This window comes from Acomys minous (genome assembly GCF_964271855.1).
Source record: "Acomys minous genome assembly, chromosome: 12".
Taxonomy (NCBI): Eukaryota; Metazoa; Chordata; class Mammalia; order Rodentia; family Muridae; genus Acomys; species Acomys minous.
In genome coordinates, this window is record NC_140493.1 from 94,406,067 (window position 1) to 94,421,792 (window position 15,726).

The 15,726-nt window shown below is 51.6% G+C and overlaps 2 protein-coding genes across 2 annotated transcripts; one reads left to right on the forward strand and one right to left on the reverse strand.

The window, feature by feature from the left end:
- Nucleotides 1-2,624: 2,624 nt before the first annotated feature.
- On the forward strand, nucleotides 2,625-9,762 carry NAGS (N-acetylglutamate synthase). Its single transcript, XM_084748066.1, has 7 exons — nucleotides 2,625-3,234; nucleotides 3,715-3,989; nucleotides 4,084-4,297; nucleotides 4,597-4,777; nucleotides 5,315-5,486; nucleotides 5,586-5,768; nucleotides 6,557-9,762. Exons 1-7 carry the CDS (start codon nucleotides 2,830-2,832, stop codon nucleotides 6,708-6,710), a joined length of 1,584 nt encoding a protein of 527 aa, XP_084604192.1. The 5' UTR covers nucleotides 2,625-2,829; the 3' UTR covers nucleotides 6,711-9,762.
- Nucleotides 9,763-10,380: 618 nt separating this feature from the next.
- On the reverse strand, nucleotides 10,381-14,517 carry TMEM101 (transmembrane protein 101). The gene is made up of 4 exons (XM_084748131.1): nucleotides 14,311-14,517; nucleotides 13,819-13,999; nucleotides 12,384-12,530; nucleotides 10,381-11,443 (listed from the first exon to the last, which is right to left on the reverse strand). The coding sequence occupies exons 1-4, from the start codon at nucleotides 14,445-14,447 to the stop codon at nucleotides 11,135-11,137; spliced, it is 774 nt and encodes a 257-aa protein (XP_084604257.1). The 5' UTR covers nucleotides 14,448-14,517; the 3' UTR covers nucleotides 10,381-11,134.
- Between the last annotated feature and the right edge of the window lie 1,209 nt (nucleotides 14,518-15,726).

Sequence of the window (15,726 nt, forward strand, 5' to 3'; positions counted from 1 at the left end):
ACTAGGGCACATGTGGGTTCCATTGGCTGCCTGGGGACACAGCCCGCTGAGTGGGAGGCCAGCCGGTGTCTGTCAGTCAGGGGCGATGGGGCTACTGCTGATGACACCTCCTGAACCAAACAGGCAGATGGGTACCCGGGAAGTCCCCAGGCTGAGGAGGAAGGCAGCAGCCCTGTCTCCAGGGATGGAGGGAACAAGATGCGAAGGAAGAGGAAGAAGAGATGTTTGGAGGGGAAGGGACCAGAGAGTGGGCACTCAAAATGGGCTCGGAGGAAAGCCAGTAGGGAGGGGTCGCACATCCAGGCTGGAGGCTCTGACGTCAGGGAGGGGTTTGAGGATGAATACTATCATCATCATCGCTCTGGAGGGGTAGGCCCACCTCCTTTGGGGACTGTGAGAGGTGTATATGGCAGGGGTGTACTGGCCTGGCAGTACAGAGGGAAAACGGGAAGGATGGATGTGGATGAACAGGGGCACGCGTGCGCGAGCGTGTGTGTGTGTGTGTGTGTGTGTGTGTGTGTGTGTACATGCCCATGCCACACACAGACCTACCCAGCCTTACAGTACCGTCTGCCTAGTTTTCTAAGTTGGAGAATGAAAATACCCCAGAGGAGGCCTGAAGGTCAAGTTCCCCTCCCACTCCAGACTCCCAGTCAGTGTGCGTGGGTGGGTCGAAGGGACAGTTTCCGGGAAGGGGTCAGCATACTTACCCAGCGGCTGCTGGATGGTTTTTTGTTTTTGTTTTTTTGTTTTCCTTTTGTGGGTAGAGCCCAGAACCTCTCTACCACAGAACTGAACCCCAAGTCCAGTAAGCACCCTGAGAATACTCAGGAGTCCTCTGTGCCTCCTTTAGGTGGTACCCTGGGAGCCGGGCCTGGGGAAACAAATCCGTACTAGGAGCTCAGTGTGGTGACATGTGCCTATCCCCCCACCCCACACCCCACACCCCTGCACTCGGGATGCTGGAGTGAGGGGTTCCAAGCCCAGCCTGGTATATATAGCAAGACGCTTTTTCAAAACAAGTGCCCAAACAGAGAGACAGTGAAAACACTAGGGAAGATATGACGCCCAGTGTCTGAGCTGTTTGGCCTTGGCTAAGTCATTTTTCCTTTACAATAACAGAGCCCCGGGTTTCCCCTGGGTTTCCCCCGCCAAACAACAAGGGACTAGACTGGATAGAATGTATCCAGAGCAGGACAGCACTAACTGGGAGCACGGGGGAGGAGGTCCTTTCAAATAACACAGGCATGTGGGCGGCTGTCAAGTGCTGCTAATGACCCAAGTGTCCTTGGCTCCTACTAGTTCTGGGTCTCAGGGTCCTGGTCTGCAAACGGGGTGATACAACAACGCCCCTCCTGGAGTCACCTTGAGGATGGATGATGGGAGGGGGTTTCACAGAGCTGGGCATTCTGCTGGGGAACTTGTCACCTGGTACTAAAGCAGTGTTAGTACCTGCCACAAACTAACTCTCCAAGTTTTCAAGCCAGCAGGCCACACACTACTCCATCTGGGATGAATAGGTTTTTTTTGTTTTCACCTTGCTTTTTTAAAAAAATATTTATTTAAATATTATTTATTTATTATTTATTATTTATTTATATGCAGTGTTTTGCCTGCATGTACACCAGGAGAGGGCACCAGATCTCATTGTAGATGGTTGCGAGCCACCATGTGGTTGCTGGAAATTGAACTCTTGACCTTTGGAAGAACAAGCAGTGCTCTTAACCTCTGAGCCATCTCTCCAGCCCCTCACCTTACTCTTAAGCATTTTTTTCCCTTTATTTCTGGCAAGTGACACTGACCTTCTAGGCACAATCCTCTTATGAACAGACGTTAGCTTTAAATAGCCTAAAGCATTAAATAGGCACAGAGGAGAACCTTGAGGCTATGCCAGTATTCCTCAGGGAGACTCCAGCAGCAGGAATTGACAAACTCTGGCTAACCTGATCATGAGCTCAGACACAGTTTTCTTTTTTAAGACAGGGTATAAGCTGGGCAGTGGTGGCCCACAGGGTTTAGGCTGGGCAGTAGTGACCCACACCTTCAATGGCAGCACTTAGGAGGCAGAGGCAGAGGTAGGTGGATCTCTGTGAGTTTGAGGCCAGCCTGTACTATAGAGCAAGTTCCAGGACAGCCCAGTCAGGATATGCACAGAGAAACACAGGTCTGAAAAAAACAAAAAATGACAAACAAACAAAAAGGCATTGCTTTCTTAGCTCAGGCTGGCCTTGAACTTGTGGTTATAGGTCTGTTTCTGTCTCACAAGTGCTGGTTTTTATCTTTTGAAACAAAGCCCTGCCTATGTAGCTTAAGTTTGCCTGGAACTCACGGCAATTCTCCTGCCCTAACCTCCCGGAAGCTGAAATTACAAATATGCCCTACCACATCCACCTTGAAAACGGGACTTTGCATCCATAGGCTACAGTGAGAACCACACCCTGTGTTCAATTTTTCCCTAACTCCTTGCAGTTTATGTGCCTGTGAGACCCTGAGAATTCACAGGCACACCTAGGACACCTGAACGCTTCCTAGAACCAGCTTTAGTAGCAATTTAAAGAGCGCCACTACTCCAAAGCTGACCTTTGTGACCCTCCCTATCGGTTCCAGTACCCTTCCGACACAAGGGGCGGAGAATTCTAGAGGCCCCACCCTCCGGTCTGTGACCTGCCCCGCCCCAAATGCACCCAGAAGCCACTAGGGGCCTCCTATACCGCCCCGCCCGGAGTCTAATCCAGCCCAGCTCAGCCTCAAGTTAAGAGCCCCCAGTGCCCTGCTCTCCAGACCGACAGCCACCTGTGGGTGGGGGGGCCAGTGGATTTGGTTGTCGTCATGGCGACGGCGTGGGTGGCCACAGCCCTGCGGTCTGCGGCAGCGGTCAGAAGGCTGCGCAGCCCGGGAGGTCCTGGGGGTTCGCGGAGACTGAGTGGTAGCGCGCGACGGCGCGGGGCGAGGAGTGCCAGCCCGGGACGCCGGCTCAGTACCGCCAGAGCTCACAGAGAGGACGCCGAGGGCGCTAAGGATCGTGTCCAGTCTCCTGCCGTCGAGGAGCCGTCCTGGACACCGCTTCCAACGCCCCTCGAATCCCCTGCACCTCCCGCTGGCAGATCACTGGTGCAGCGGGACATCCAGGCCTTCCTGAGCCAGTGCGGTGCCAGCCCTGGGGAGGCACGCCACTGGCTCACACAATTCCAAACCTGCTACCATTCGGTGGACAAGCCCTTCGCCGTCCTGGAGGTAAGCCGATCCCAGTGTCGTCGTGTCATAGCAAGGAGATGGTGACAATCTCGGCACGCCAGGCTGAGAATCTTGAGCGCGTTGGCGCTGGCTTAGTGCTGGGGATGGGGGAAGCGTTGAGGCTGTGGAAACAGCTCCTGGCCCTAGTGAAGAGAAAGGGGAGCCCAGTCCTCCAGAGGCGATGTCTGAGAAAGGCCTCTCGCCATGGTCACAGTTGGGGTTCAGTCGGCAGAGCTTTCCCATCACCCCTCCCCCCAAGGTGTCCCAGAGTCCAAGGCCACTGGGAGGAGCTGAGGGAGGAACATTAGCGCTAGATAAGGGGGTGGCCAAGACCCAACGGGCAAAGGGCGGAGCAGTTGGCCAAAAAGTGGGGCCTGACAAGCACCTGAGTAGAGTGCGGTCACTGAGGGTCCTAGGTCCGAGAAGACACAAGCGACTTAGAGCCAGCGTCGTGCTCCCTGAATGCCCACTCCTGTACAGGTGGATGAGGGGGTGCTCCAGTGCCCGCAGGCGGTGTCTAGCCTGGCTTTTGCCCTAGCCTTCCTGCAACGCATGGACATGAAGCCACTGGTAGTCCTGGGGCTGCCGGCCCCCACGGCACCTTCAGGCTGTCTTTCCTTCTGGGAAGCTAAGGCACAGCTTGCTCAGAGCTGCAAGGCGCTGGTGGACGAGCTCAGGCACAACGCGGCTTCCGCTGTGCCCTTTTTTGGCGGCGGATCAGTGCTGAGCGCTGAGGAACCAGCCCCCCATGCCAGGTTAGTATCGGCCCAGCCCGCCCTGGCATCTTCAAAGCAGACCACTATCCTGGCCCTGCCCTGGCCCCTCTCAAGCACCACATCTGGCCCACAGCTACGGTGGCATCGTCTCTGTGGAGACAGACCTGTTGCAGTGGTGCCTGGAATCGAACAGCATCCCAATCCTGTGCCCCATTGGGGAGACCGCTGCGCGCAGGTCAGTGCTTCTTGACTCGCTGGAGGTGACCGCGTCTCTGGCCAAGGCTCTGAGGCCCACCAAAATCATCTTCCTCAATACTTCAGGCGGCCTGCGGGATACCAGTCAGAAGGTGTGCCCCTCTCCCGTGCCACCTCATGACACTAGGCAAGAGTGAGTCCCCTGCCCCATGCCCCCTGTGTGATTCCAGGGCAGCCCACAGTTACTCTCAAGCAAATAGAGTACAGACAAGTAACAGAAGATCGGAGAGGGGGGCTGGTACCTGGTGCCCAGATCTGAGCACTTCCTGGCAGAGGACTTGGGATGGACGTAAATGTTACGTGGTCAAAGAGAGGTCCCCAGGGCAGGGCCCAGTTTGGTATGGGAGTGTATCTGCTAGAGACTGGGGACTCAACTTCTCCCTGAACTTAGCTCCTGAGCCAAGTGAACCTGCCCGCCGACCTTGACCTGGTTACCAATGCGGAATGGCTGAGTATCAAAGAACGGCAGCAGATTCGGCTCATAGTGGACGTGCTCAGCCGCCTGCCGCACTACTCCTCCGCAGTCATCACCACCGCCAGCACGCTGCTCACCGAGCTCTTTAGTAACAAGGGTGAGGCTGTGTGAAGGTGGGCTGGACTGAGTCCCAAGCCGGGGAGCATCGACAGGGCCTGGCTGAGGGCCAGCAAAAGTGGTTCAAGCCGGGAGGGGGAGGTGGTGGCGCACGCCTTTAATCCCAGCACTCAGGAGGCAGTGGCAGGCGGATCGCTGTGAGTTCGAGGCCAGCCTGGTCTACAAAGTGAGTCTAGGAGAGCCAAGGCTACACAGAGAGACCCTGTCTTGAAAAAAACCAAAACCAAAAAAAAAAAAAAGTGGCTGTTTCCCTAGCCCCGCCCCCCACTCTCCACCCCTTCTCACAGCCCCCCTCCCCCTGGCCCCCCCCTCCCCCTGGCCCCAACACGCACACAAGACTGGACACTGTAGAGAGAAGCCTCCCCAATGGCTCCCGACCCTTAAACCCGTGGGAGAACAGAGAACTCTGACAGCGGGGACTGGAGAAGGGAACTTGAAAATTGAGATGGGAGGAAAGCGAAGCTAGCGGAGGACCTGACTCTGGCTCAACCTAAGCCCCATCTCCAAATCTCCCCAGGCTGTGGCACCCTGTTTAAAAATGCTGAGCGGATGCTGCGAGTTCGCAGCCTGGACAGCCTGGACCAGGACCGCCTAGTGAACCTAGTCAACGCCAGCTTCGGCAAGAAGCTCCGAGAGGGCTATCTGGAATCACTGCGTCCTCGGCTGCACTCGATCTATGTCTCTGAGGGGTGAGCCTCCTGGCCTCCTCAGGCAGGACCCGAGGTCCTGAGCCGGGGCAGCTTAAGGCCAAGGAGAGGTTCTAGCCTGCCTCTCTCCCACTGTGCCAGGTACAACGCTGCAGCCATTTTGACAGTGGAGCCTGTACTAGGGGGCACCGCGTATCTGGACAAATTCGTGGTGAGCTCCAGCCGCCAGGGTCAAGGTTCCGGGCAGATGCTGTGGGAGTGCCTTCGGAGGGACCTGCAAACGTTGTTCTGGCGCTCACGGGTCACCAACCCCATCAATCCCTGGTAGGCCCACACAGCCACGCCCCAGGCTTCACCAATGGGGCAGCTGTGCATTCCCTCCTTTCACTAACCTCCTTTCTTCAGAGAAAAGTCCCCTCTTGGGTCAAAGTCACCTAGTGACATTCATCAATCACACATTTCTGCTTCCTTTGAAGCAAGTGGCATCTAGCAAGTATTCTGATAAACCCTGATTCTGCCGGGATCTCTTCAGACTTGGTTGCCAAACTTCTGACTCTAGGCTGTGTCTGTCAGGAACATCCTCCCCTTTCTTTTTTCTTTTCTTTTTTAATTTTTTATTGTTTGTTTGTTTCTTTTTTTCAAGACAAGGTTTCTCTGTGTATCCTTGGCTGTCCAGGAGTAGCTTTGTAGACCAGGCTGGCCTGGAACTCATAGCAATCCACCTGCCCCTGCCTCCTGAGTGCAGGGATTAAAGGCGTGCGCCACCACTCCCGGCCCCCACCCTCCCCTTCAGCAACTATACCCTCAGCCCACACTAGAAAGTGACAAAGGAGCCTTTCCTTTGCTACACAAGGGAGGGGGAGCAGGAGTAACCCCACTCACTTTCTAGCTGGGAGATTCTGGCAAGTTCCCTAACTTCCCTGAACCCCAGCTGCTGTTTGGGAAATGACTGCATGGGCTTCAGGAGCCACTCTGGCTGCTACTCCTAGGATAAAATAACAAACATTTGTTCCTAGTGGAGTGTCATGGCGGAGACCACTATCCTGAAAACACAGAGTGAGCAGTGAGGACCAGCCTTGTCCCAGAGCTAACCCTTTCGCCTCCACACCCAGGTACTTCAAGCACAGTGACGGAAGCTTCTCCAACAAGCAGTGGATCTTCTTCTGGTTTGGCCTGGCTGACATCCGGGACTCCTATGAACTAGTCAACCATGCCAAGGGGCTGCCGGACTCTTTCCACAAGCCAGCTTCTGACCTAGGCAGCTGACGCATCGTCATGGGCCCCATAAATCCTGAGAAGGCCAGGATGGACCAAAAGCCATGCCGGCTATGGGGTGACCCCAGACACCTGAGGGGAGGGAAGCTGCACCACGCCTGCTGAGGGACACTGGAGCAGGACAAACACAGAAGAGTGAAACCAGCTGGAGACCCTGCTCCCGAGTCAAACCACATGGCTTTCCATGTTCAGCCTGGGGAGTAGGACTAGGATTGCCTCTCAGGGGTCTGCCTAAGGTAATCTTAGGGGCAGGCTAGTTTCCGTAGCCTCTGCTGTCTGGAGGCTCCTTTGTCTAAGCCTGCCTGACCTACCGCCCATCTCACGTCCTTTGGGTCTTGCAATTCTTCAGGAGGCCTTGATTAAAACACAAATGCCTGTCTGAGTCAGTCACGCTTGTCTCAAAAAGAAACTAAGAACACTGTAACGGCAGTAAGGACTTGAGGGGACAGGGAGACGGGTTTCTCAATACCGGAGATGGCACGAAGAGCCTGGGACATTTTAGGCAAGTGCGCTCCCACTGAGCTATACCCCTGTGATGGTTTACGATTTTTTTTTAATTTTTATTTATTTCTTTTTCTTTTTTCTTTTCCTGAGACAGGGTTTCTCTGTGTGGCCTTGGCTGTCCTGGACTCGCTTTGTAGACCAGGCTGGCCTCAAATTCACACGATTTCTTTTTAAAGATAGTAACCCTCTGAGAACAAGTGCTTGGGGGCCAGGGACCAGAGGATTCCTGGACAAAGCTGAAAGGCCCCGAGGGCAAACAACCACATTGTCTCCACACTTGGGGATCAGCAACCCCTAGAGGGGTTCTTCCTTAGATCCACAAACCATATGGTTGCCTGTCGTTGTGGTGAGCACCCTCTCCGCCATCACTTCCTTCCCATAAGGGCGAAGTCCCAGATAACAGCAATAGCATATTTACCTGTAAGGACCAAGAGGAATCACAGGCTGTCCTAGACTTCTTTGTAGACCAGGCTGGCCTCGAACTCACAGTGACCCACCTGCCTCTGCCTCCCGAGTGCTGGGACTAAAGGCTTGCACCACCACACCCAGCAGGAGGATTTTTCTTTTTTTAATTTATTTATTTTTATTTTATGTGCACTGGTGTTTTGGCATCCTCAAAGCAGGCCGCTCTGCTGGCCCTGCCCTGGTCCTTCTCGAGCACCACATCTGGCCCAGTATGTCTGTTGGTGTCATCTCTTAGAGTTACACAGTTGTGAGCTGCCATGTAGGTGCTGGGAATTGAACCAGGGTCCTCTGGAAGATGGTGCTCTTAACTGCTGAGCCATCTCTACAGCCCCTGAGGATTTTTTTTCCTACTGTTGTTGACTATTACAGAAGTTGACTGCCAAATACTGTATGATACTTCCAACTGTTACCAGGTGGTGACACAAGTTCAAATGATTTTTTTAAGTATATGTAGGATATAGGTACCCACAGAGAATATAAGATCCCCTGGAGTTACAGATGGTTGTGAGCCACCTGACATGGATATTGGAAACCAAACTATGATTCTCTGAAAGGACAGTTAGTGCTTTTTTATTTTTTAATTTTTATTTTTTTTTAAGTTTTTTGAGACAGGGTTTCTTTGTGTGGCCATTGCTATGCTGGACTTAGCTTTGTAGACCAGGCTGGCCTCAAACTCAGCAGTCTGCCTCCCTGAGTCCTGGGATTATAGGCCATGTGCCACACCCCTCCTGGCTCCTAAATGTTTTTTTTAAGATTTGTTTTTATTAGGGAAACTAGACAAATGGCCCAGTGGTTAAAAGTACTGGCTCTTCCTCCATAGGAGCCAGAGTTTATTCTTGACCCCCATGTGGTGGCTCATAATTGTCCGTAACTCCAGATCTGATGCCTGTTCCTGGTATCCATGGTCACCAGGCATGAACATGGTACAAAGATGTACATGTAGGCAAAATACTCATATACGTATTAAAAAATGTTATTTGTATGTGTTTGCGCAAGCACCTATAAAGGCCAAAAAAGTACTAGATGTCTTGGAGCTGGAATTACAGGCATTTGTGAGTCACCTGATATGAGAGCTGGGAACTGAGCTCACGCGCACATGCACCATTTCAATTCAGTGCAGACCAGGCTGGCTTGAAATGTACTATGTAGCGGAAGACCTTGAACTCCTTATCTCCTGCCTTCCGAAGTGCTAACCTTAAAGGGATGTGCCTCTATGGATGGAAACTGAAGCCAGGGCTAGCAACTGAGCTACATCTCCAGCCCTCCTTCAACAGTTTGTGAACAGTTTTTGACACACCAGGTGCCTTTATAAGACCACCATGGCACACCAGGGACCGTGACAAGCCCAAGGCCCAAGAGCTACCTGTCCTCCCTTAGGATTATGTATATCAAGGGTGGTACATCTGGGCTGGGACGTTCCACAGGCCTACAGTCATCTAGCTCCAGGTGGATTTGCTCTGTGGTTTGAGGCAAGTTGCTTACCTTCTGTGGCTCTCTCATTTCCTCATGTGCAATGACATCAGTTCTCTTCTTCCAGTCTTTTGAAGAAAAAAGTCCTGCCCCAAATGGGGGGGGGGGGGCCGGGGGAAGGGCCATAAAAAGGACAGAGGGAGAAACCAAAAGCATAAACCAATTTGGATACAGTGACCTCAGCATCTAAGAGGTGGGTGCAGAGAAACAGGAGCTTGAGACCAGGCTAGGTTACAGAGATGCTGTCTCAAAAACAAAATTGATACTGGGTGTGATGGCACACACCATTAATCCCAGCCCGTGGGAAACAGAGGTAGACTCTCTCTGTGAGTTCAAGGCCTACAGAGTTCCAGGACAGCCAGGGCTACAAGAGAAACCCTGTCTCAAAAAACAAAAACAACAACAACAACAACAAAAAACCAAAGCTGGGTGTGGTATGACCTTAATCCTAGCACTCAGGGAAACAGAGGCAGGTGGATCACTATGAGTTCCAGGCCAGCCTGGTCTACAAGGCAAATCCAGGACAGCCAAGGCTACACAGAGAAACCTTGTCTCAAAAGAAATAAAAAGCAAAACAAACAAACAAACAAAAAGACATTAAGAAAACCTAATTATAGTAAGGGTGTGAGATGTGAGGCATCTTCAATGCTAGGGAAGGAACTGAAGGCCTGGGGCATTTTAGACAAGTGCTCTATTACTAAGCTGTCTCTAGTTGATGTTTTAAATTTTTTTAATTACTTATTATTTAGGAGAGAAGTTAAGACAGGGTTCCTCTGAGTAGTCCTGGTTGGCACTGAACTCACAGAGATCTGCCTGCCTTTGTTTCCCAAGTGCTGGAATTCATGGCATTACTGGACACTATGCCCAGTAAGTTTTTTGTTTGTTTGTTTGTTTGTTTTTAAAGATAGTAGAAGAAACATGGGAACTCTCAGAACCAGGGCTGGGGGGGGGGGGTGAATCATAGGAGAACCAGAATGGAGTTTAACCCAAGATGATCTTTCAAGAAACCCCAAACCAGACCAGACGTGGTGGCACTCCGGAGGCAGAGGCAGGTGGATCACTCTGAGTCTGGACTACAAAGCAAGTCCAGGATAGCCAAGGCTACACAGAAAGACCCTGTCTCGAAGAAAACAAAAAACAAACAAACAAACAAAAAAGAAACCCTAAATCAATGCCAGCCAATGGCAAAGTGCCCGCCGGGGAGACAGAAGCGAAGGTAGAGTGTCTGTATAAAATGTTTATTTCTGGAGGACTGTGCTCCACCCAGCCAGTCGACTAAGTAACTGAGAACAGTGCAGCAGCAGGCTGCCTGGCTGGCCTGCCCGACCTGCACAACCCAGAGCACACACCAGGGCCCCCTCTGAACTCTAGAGGGAGTCCAAGAGCTGGGATTGTTTTTGCCCCCAAGAGACCCCCAAGGAGCCCATGTGACTTGTGTAGCACCAGCTGTTCTGCCCCTCCCTGCAGGGCTCCTTCCACATGTGTGAAGACACGTGTGAAGACACGTGTGAAGACACGTACACACCTAGTCCGAAAAGCACTGCTTAGTTTAGCTGCATCTCTCAGGTTCCAAAAGGAATTTTCACATTTGCTTACTTCCAGATCTTCCTCTGTCCCCCACTCCTAGTACCTGTACCCCAGCTCTGCCTTATTCCTTTCTCAGGGACTCTTTTCTCCCTGGGTACATGGGGGAGGGGCAGCTGGCCTCAGCTTTCCCCTAAAACAGGTAGGAAAAAACAAACAAATAAACAAATAAACAACAACCCTATGAGGCATTAGCATGAAGGCTCCCATCTTCCCAAGGTCTGAGCCACAAACTTGGGGAAGCAATCTTAACTATTGAGAAAAAAAAAGAAAGAAAGAAAGTAAACAAACAAACCAAGAAGCATAAATAAACAGCAACTGGGCCAGCAAGGAGGAAGGTAAGGTGGCCTCTGGTGGCCCCCTGTACCCAAACCAGGCTCTCCCTGTGAAACTCAGCCATCCGTAGCCAAGATGACAGCAGCCCCAAAGATCCCCACACTCTCGCCAAGCAGCCTCATCTGGTTCCAGAACTCAACACGCCGTGTGTTGTGCCAGTAGGCGACATTGCCATCAATGAGCAACATGACAGGAGGCAACAACACAGCCAGGATCTGGGCAGCCAGGGTGACGTAGTAACCTGACAGGAAGGCCAGCGCCAGGACCCCGTAAAGCACGAAGAACAGCTGGACCATCAGCTCCCCTCCTGGAAGATGGTTCAGGTATGCCAGCCGGTCCTCCTTGCTGTGCTGCAGTGAGTAGGCCTAGAGACACAACATCCTTTAAGACTGTGCAACAGATGGTGGTACCCACAAGTCAGCCCCTGTACAGTGGACTTGGAAGTCGCTTCTCAGGATGGGGACTCTCTGAAACTAGGGCCTGTCTCTCCCCAGGAGGTAAGGCTGATCTCTACTACTCTCCCCCTCCCCCCACCCCCAGAGCTTCTGAAGAAAGGAAGCGTGTCTCCATAGTGAGACGGAGACTCCCACTTTTGAATCTGCATACCACGGAAGCCCACATAGAACGCTGCACATCGAATGAGATTCCTGCTTCCCATGATGAGGTCAGATGCTTGAACCCTACCTTTGTTCTCATCCACAACGACCTTCCCAAGCACCAAGGGCAACCATGACCTGGCTGTCCTACATAACCCTGATCAGCACTAAGTGGCACAGTTACAACTAGGGCTGAGTGGCACCATGCCTCTCCTCTGTCCCCTCTGGGTCTTCTGGAGGCTGAAGTGATGAGAAAACCTCCACAGATTCTCAGGACTGGCACGGAATGGCCCAAGTCCTTTCCTAGCTGGTGGCGATCATGTTGGAAGCAGGGACTCTCAGCCAGGTATCAGGTACTTGGAGGGCCTTTGAGAAAACAGAAACTGGGGATTGGAGAGATGGCTCAGCGGTAAAGAGCACTGGCTGCTCTTCCAGAGGACACGGGTTCAATTCCCAGCACCCACATGGCAGCTCACAACTGTCTGTAACTCCAAGATCTGACACCCTCACACAGATACATGCAAGCAAAGCATCAATGCACATGAGAGAGAGAGAGAGAGAGAGGAACAGACGCTGTCCAGGATAATCTCAAGGAGCCACCAGAAATCACCTGCAAGGCCTTGCTCTGCCCAACGGCCAGGATTCTGCTGGGCTTAGGCTCACATGTCAGTCCCACACAGTGCCTCCAATCAACAGAACCCCAACTTACCACACAAATGAGGTAGATGCCCAGGAACACCTGGCCAGTGGACTGCAGAGAACGGCTTCGGGGTTTCCGGCGGTACAGCTCCCCAGCCCCGCTGGCCAGCACCAGAAAGCCACCAATGATGGCAACTGTGCGCGAGTACATACGGACCTAAAGCCAGTGAAAAAAGGGACCCCAGTCAAGAACTGCAACCGTTGTTTCTGTTGGTTGTCAAGAACACAGAAATACCCCCATTCTACACATCTCACTGTATGTGATGAACCCTCCTATCTATTCCAAGTGTAGTGGACAGGTCCTGCAGAGAGAGATCATTCTCTTTATAAAGCAGAGACTGAGAAAGGATAAAAAACTGTCTATGGTCCTATAGAAAGTAGTAAGTGGCAGAACCCAAATGCCAAACTTTGCCACCTCCTTCAACCCTAGTCTAAACCCTAATTCTAGGGTGCCTTCACGCAGTACAGCCTTTATACCAACTAAAATGAGAATAGCCAGCCAGTGGTGGCGCACACCTTTAATCCCAGCACTCAGGAGGCAGAGGCAGATGGATGTCTGTGCGTGAGTTCGAGGCCAGCCTGGTCTATAGATCGAGTTCCAGAACAGCCAAGGCTACACAGAGAAACCCTGTATAGAAAAACAACAAAACAGCAAAAACAGCTGCCTTGGTTGAGTGTGGTGGCACACGTCTTTAATCCCAGCACTTGGGAGGCAGAGGCAGGCAGATTGATGTGAGTTTGAGGCCAGCCTGGTCTACAAAGTGAGTTCAGGACAGCCAAGGCTACACAGAGAAACCCTGTCTTGAAAAAACAGAACAAACAAACAAAATAACAAACAAAACCCCCCAGCAGCTTCATTGTCCCATAGCTTTCCACACATCTGCTTCCCCTGCTGGACTGGCAGGGTACTGCCTCTTTGTCACCTTATCTTCAGGCCTGCAGTGGCAGTAAAGCTTCTGCATTTGCGGGCACAAATTCTGCACTAATATTAGTTACATTTCATAAAATCTGATGTGTAGACCAGATACTCTGCAAGGACACACACACACAGCCTCCTGAGTGCTGGGATTAAAGACTACCATGCCTGGCTTCCAAGGTCTTTTTTGCTTTATGAGTCTAAGACTAATAAAGTAATGGTAAAGGATTCTGGGAATTAGGTAACTCTGGGTTACTAGTCCCATTGATAACTTGTGGCAGGATCGTGGGAAAGTCCATTCCCCATCTCTGGACCACGGTTTTCACACTCTACAAAGGAGGTCTGCATGGTCCCTATGGGTCTGCCAGTCTATGCTCTATAATAACCACCATAAAACTGCTACAAACCTAGTACCTACTTCAGTCCTCCCAGGCTTCACGTCCGGGAGTACCACACGTGCCCACCCAGTGCATCAGGACGCCACAGCTCCTTCCCCACAGCCAAATCTCTTTAGAGTTTATGCGCTCACCTTTAGCCAGTCTCCGTAGTGGACATAGCCGCCGATGTACGCGGCATAGGTGCTAACGGCTAGCTGGATCGCCGCACCCAACGCAAACCAGCGCCTCTTCACTCCAAAGGACATGAAGCTAGCACACAACACAGCTGCCCCCATGTCGAAATACAGGTAAGGCACTGGGATGTCGGGCTTCCTGTGAAGAGAGTGTACGGCACAAAGACGTTAGAATGAACGGAGAGTAAGTGTCCGGGGAAGATTTAAGTAAGTTCCCGCAAGCTCTACTGCTCCCCAGAAACTGGGACCCTTCTGACTACTGGGGCCGCCACACCAGTTCTGGACGTATAGGGGAACCAGAGCATCTCCCAACCTGTCTGAGTACCAATTCCTCCTAGTGCAAATATCCCAACTTCTGGGCCTCAACTTCCCCGAACATCACCGCACCCCAGTTCTGGGACAAGCCGTACCGCCCCCCACCGTATTCGACGGCTTCATGGGCGCGCTCACCGGCGCGCCTCGGCCCTTTCAGCGTACAACATGAGTTGGCTGAAGCAGCCCCAAAAGGGGCAGCGCGTGAGCAGCACCGAACCCAGCTGCATGATCAGCTGCAGCATCCAGCGTCTCGAACCAATCTTCGAAGCCATCTTGGGAAAGGGCAGTCCGCTACGGCCTCAGCCGGGTCTGGGAGACCAGCACGGAGGATGATACAGGCAACTTCCGGTCCCTTACTATTTTTCTCTTCGCCGGGAAACAAAGCTTTCGTTCTCTAGTTCCGGGTGGAAAATGTGTTCGAGAACACATTTCTGAACTCTGCCTAAGGAGAGAGCTCAGAACGTCTCTTTATACTTTCTCTCTCTCTCTCTCTCTCTCTCTCTCTCTCTCTCTCTCTCTCTCTCTCTCTCAAAGATTTGTTTATTTTTGTATATGCGTGCTCTATTTACATGTATGCTTGCATGACAGAAGAGGGCATCAGATCCTAACTGATGGTTGTGAGCCACTATGGTTGCTGGGGATTGAACTCAGAACCTCTGGAACAGCAGCCAGTGCCCTTAAGCGCTGAGCCAACTCTCCAGCCCCTCCTCTTTGCCCTTTGAAAACAGGATAGTGGCAAAGAGCATAGACTAGGGATATCAGAAGTTCTGGAACACAGCTTGATGAATGGAGGAAGCAAACAATTCTGGATGCAACCAGACCAGGACTCCAACCCGAAAACCAATCCTGTGTCATGTAAACTGAGACTCATCTGTAAAATGGGGATAACGGCATTCTACCTCACCGTTGCTGGGAGACTTAAACTTAACAAAGGTGGTATTTGCACATAAGAAGGGTGTAATAGAGGGCTGGAGAGATGGCTCAGAGGTTAAGAGCACTGGCTGCTCCTCCAAAGGTCCTGAGTTCAATTCCCAGCAACCACACGATGGTGCACAACCATCTATAAGTGATCTGGTTCCATCTTCTGTTCTGCAGGTGGAGCACTGCATACATAATAAATCAAAAAAATTTTTTAAAAGCACCAAAGACCCCTTCTACTTCTCCACACTGTCTTAAATACCCTCAACTCAAAGTCCCTCCTACTCTTTAATCCTTATCAACTGGTTTCTTGCTCTTGCTCTTGACCTAGGATTAACTTGAATAAATAAAAATAAAAATAAAGAAAGGTGTAATATATGCACACAGGACTCAGAGAATTCCCTGGGTTTGGCTGAAGTTTTTTGTTTGTTTGTTTGTTTGTTTTGTTTGTTTGTTTGTTTTTTGTTTTTTCGAGACAGGGTTTCCCTGTGTAGCCTTGGCCATCCTGGACTCACTTTGTAGACCAGGCTGGCCTCGAACTCACAGCGATCTGCCTGTCTCTGCCTCCCGAGTACTGGGATTACAGGCGTGCGCCACCATGCCTGGCTTTTTGATTTTTGTTTTTTGTTTTTT

Coding starts and splice junctions, on each gene's coding strand:
- TMEM101 (XM_084748131.1), bottom strand. CDS start 14,447: ATGGCTTCGAAGATTGGTTCGAGACGCTGGATGCTGCAGCTGATCATG. Junction 12,531..13,818: donor ACTACGGAGACTGGCTAAAG/GTGAGCGCATAA, acceptor CACTGGCTTTAG/GTCCGTATGTACTCGCGCAC. Junction 11,444..12,383: donor GCATCTACCTCATTTGTGTG/GTAAGTTGGGGT, acceptor TTGTGTCTCTAG/GCCTACTCACTGCAGCACAG.
- NAGS (XM_084748066.1), top strand. CDS start 2,830: ATGGCGACGGCGTGGGTGGCCACAGCCCTGCGGTCTGCGGCAGCGGTC. Junction 4,298..4,596: donor TGCGGGATACCAGTCAGAAG/GTGTGCCCCTCT, acceptor CCCTGAACTTAG/CTCCTGAGCCAAGTGAACCT. Junction 5,487..5,585: donor TCGATCTATGTCTCTGAGGG/GTGAGCCTCCTG, acceptor CCACTGTGCCAG/GTACAACGCTGCAGCCATTT.